At 36.0% G+C, this 3577-nt stretch overlaps 1 protein-coding gene across 5 annotated transcripts in view; it reads left to right on the forward strand.

Moving 5' to 3' along the window:
* The window catches only part of LRBA (LPS-responsive vesicle trafficking, beach and anchor containing), a 554230-nt gene that overhangs the window by 72224 nt on the left and 478429 nt on the right, over window positions 1–3577 (forward strand). For all 5 annotated transcript variants that reach the window (XM_006770131.2, XM_006770133.2, XM_006770134.2 and 2 more), the window contains exon 14: window positions 1917–2085. In XM_006770131.2, coding sequence (XP_006770194.1) covers window positions 1917–2085 — 169 coding nt within the window. The remainder of the gene's footprint in view (window positions 1–1916; window positions 2086–3577) is intronic.

A 3577-nucleotide genomic window follows, 5' to 3' on the forward strand; every position in this document is an offset into this window, starting at 1 on the left:
GGATGGTCCTAGAGCTGTAGTTCTCAACCTTCCTAATGCCGCGACCCTTTAATACAGTTCCTCATGTTGTGGTGACCCCCAATTTCATTGTTACAAATTGAACATAATTAAAGCATAGTGATTAATCACAAAAACAATATGTAATTATATATGTGTTTTCCGATGGTCTTAGGCGACCCCTGTGAAAGGGTTGTTCGACCCCCGCAAAGGGGTTGCGACCCACAGGTTGAGAACTGCTGTTCTAGATCTAGGGGAACCTTTCGTATCATTTACCATTATTTTCTAGTTGAAATTTCCCATTTCTGTCTACCTATCCTACTCAGCTTCAAAGTCTACCTTAGTACCTACTCTATTAGTGAAGATTTTGTTGACTATTTTAGCTTATCCTATAATTTCTCTATCCTCTAAATTTATAGTATTTAATAGCCCTATGCCACTCATTTTGCAATTAATACATATCGCCTCATAACCTCTTTTGTTGCAGTGGGTGTCTTTGTTACCTTTAGTTTTTCACTTAAATTTTTGTGTATTTTTTAAATCTTAACTGCAATCATATTTCCATAATGGAGTGCTCTGCATATAGTTGGATCTAAATATTTTCTGGATGACTGAAGTAGCATGGTTAAGATTTGAACCTGTCATAGAAAGTGTTAAATAGCTTCAATAACAGGGAAACAGGTCCTATTTTTTTGAGCAGCAGTAGCTACATCAAAATAATGTTATCTTCAGCAAATCAGTGGATTACAATGTTTTCTAAACTATAATCATCTAAGCCTCAGTGTTAAGTGATTCAGAATCTGCCACTCTTTACCATTTATGGTTAATGATTGACTCCCTAAGTTATTTAGCCTTGAATGTTTCTGCATCAGGCATCTGGATGATAGGCACCTAATTTTCTCTCTCTAATGAAATTATCAGGTATTTTGTAGGGTTAAAAATGAAAATGCCTTCAGTGTCCAGGAAAGGTAACTAAATGTTCAGTTGTAAATGACCAGGAGAGTTTGGTCTTTGACCATGGGGAGAGTATGTAAATCCTACTTTTAAAGTTGTACAGTTTACAAGGTATATCCAGTGGCAATGAAATGAAAAATTCTTGATTTTGTCATTAGAATAGAGCAGAAGCAGTCCTTACGTTGTTCTAAGTACTAGAGTGTAATTATTGGTGAATTTTAGAGCTATAATTTGACTGAAAGTCTGTGTTCAGTGGTGGGGCACCACTTACATTTTTTCTGTTTCTTACATATTAAGAACTTATATTTTGAAGTTAATAAATTCTTGTTTTTATTTAGACTATTTATTTAGAAATAAACGTAGTAGAATCTTTCCTACTTGGAGGACAGGTATGATAAACATGTGTACAGACTTTAATGTTATGATTACAATATTGGTAATAATAAGCAGAATTCTATTTTTCTAATAAATATTTCTTAAGGTAGACTTTACATGTTTCTATATGGGGTTGTTTCTTTTGACTTATCTCTAATTTTAGCTACCTCTACTGCTTTTTTTCTCTTTTTTGAGTTATTCTAGCTTCTAATTTTTTCCAAAACAAAGAAAATTTCTGGATTTTAAAACCACTATGCATAGCATAAGTAGTAATTTTATTATAAAGAAGTTATACATGCTCATGAATAATTGCTGATTGTTAAGTAAGAATCAATTTTTTTTTTCTTTCCCATAGAACATTAGCACTGCAGAAATTATAGTTGGGGTGTTTATAATTCTACTGCTGTATGCTTGCGTGTGTATATCAGTGGATATGTGTTATATTTATTAACATGGAAGTTATTACCAAGCTCAGCATCTTGCATTGTGGAATAATACAGTTTAATTAAAGCGGACTGAGGACATTAACTGGAAATGGGTAAAATGCTAGTTTGCTCCTTTGATTTAAGCTCTTCATTTTCATCCTCTAGGTTCAGCTAACACTCTATACTTACCTGTCCACTGAATTCATCGGTACTGTCAACATATACAATACCATCCGGAGAGTTGGAACAGTGCTCCTCATCATGCATACACTGAAGTACTATTACTGGGCAGTGAATCCTCAGGATCGAAGTGGCATCATCCCAAAAGGATTAGGTATAGCAGCTCTGTCAATGTATTATGCTGTATATATGGCAAATCAGGATTTTATTTTCTTTTTTAACCAATAATGAATGTTACAGTACTCTGGAAGTTTTTCTAAATTTCATCATGGTAAAATTTTCTTTTAGTCTGTTGATTATATTGATAGTTTGTCCGAAATCGTGGTTACCAAAGGTTAATAACTTATTACTTTTATAAAAGAATGCTACTTTTGCTGGTGTTGTCTGGGAAGCAACTATGACTAGAATGATAGTTTTCAGTCACTGAAAATGAGAAGAAAGTCTACATTAGCGACTGGTATTGATGCTGGTGCCAATTGTTACAATGAGATAATTGAAAACAGTATTTTTTTGCAGGGGGAAATGGAGATTTCTTGCAGAAGTAGGGAATATCTGCTCCTAATAAATAGTGTAATGAAATCACAACATTTCAGTAATTATTTTCCTGTATAATCAGGAGACTAAATTACTGGAAGAATAGTATTCATTCATCATGTCAGGAGTTCATGGAAGGGTTCAAAATAAAAAGTTTGGCAATTGGTGGTTCTTTTGTTTTTAAGTATTGCAAAACCTCCTTCAAACTGGCTTACATCGTAATAGGGAGTTAATAAGGACATTTAAGCAGGCAGTTTTAATAAAACTTGGCACAGGGGTTCAGAGTATGGCCCTGGGACCCAGTTCTCTGTTGGCAGTTTTCATGTATTCTCTCCTTTGGTAGTAACCAGCAGCCACTTCACCTTCACATCCTCACAACTTCAAGTCCAGCAAAAGAGCATCTGCCTGCATTGAGCATTGCCAGCAAAAGTCGCTTTCGTTGTCTTTGTTTCTCATTGGCTCTGATTGCATTGTGTGCCCATCTGTGTAGCAGGTATTCATCAGATTGATCCAGACATTGAGGCCCTTCCTGCCTCTGAAACACATGATCTCAGAGTGAGGACAGTGTCAGTCCCTTAATAAAACTTGTGGTCTCTTGCTTGAAATTAGAAAACGATTGCTGGAGAGTCAGACCACATACATTCTGATTGTACTTAAAGGGCTGTTCAGTGATTTACAAAGATGAGGCTTCAAATTTGTACAGTACTTTTTAAAATTTCTGTTTTTGAAAAATTTGATTTGAGGGAGGGAGAGAAGAAGGGAGGGAAGGGGAGAGAGAGAGAGACAGAGAGAGAGAAACATTAATGTGAGAGAGATACATTCAATGGTTGCTTCCTGCACCCCACTGGGGATGGAACCCACAACGTAGGCATGTGCCCTGAATGAGAATTGAACCCGAGGCCTTCCGGTGTATGGGACAGCATTCCAACCGAGTCACACTGGCCAGGGCTACAGTGCTTTTTTTTTTTTTAATCCCTTTCAAAATAAACTTGAATTATTCTCAGATAATATTCTGTCTGTGATTTAGAAAGCTGTGAGGACATACAGAAGTAATATGATCTCTTTGAGCTGGCAAGGTTGTGGTAGATCTAGAACTAGGCCATCACTTCCTG

This window comes from Myotis davidii, unplaced genomic scaffold, assembly GCF_000327345.1.
Source record: "Myotis davidii unplaced genomic scaffold, ASM32734v1 scaffold323, whole genome shotgun sequence".
In the NCBI taxonomy this organism is placed as follows: domain Eukaryota; kingdom Metazoa; phylum Chordata; class Mammalia; order Chiroptera; family Vespertilionidae; genus Myotis; species Myotis davidii.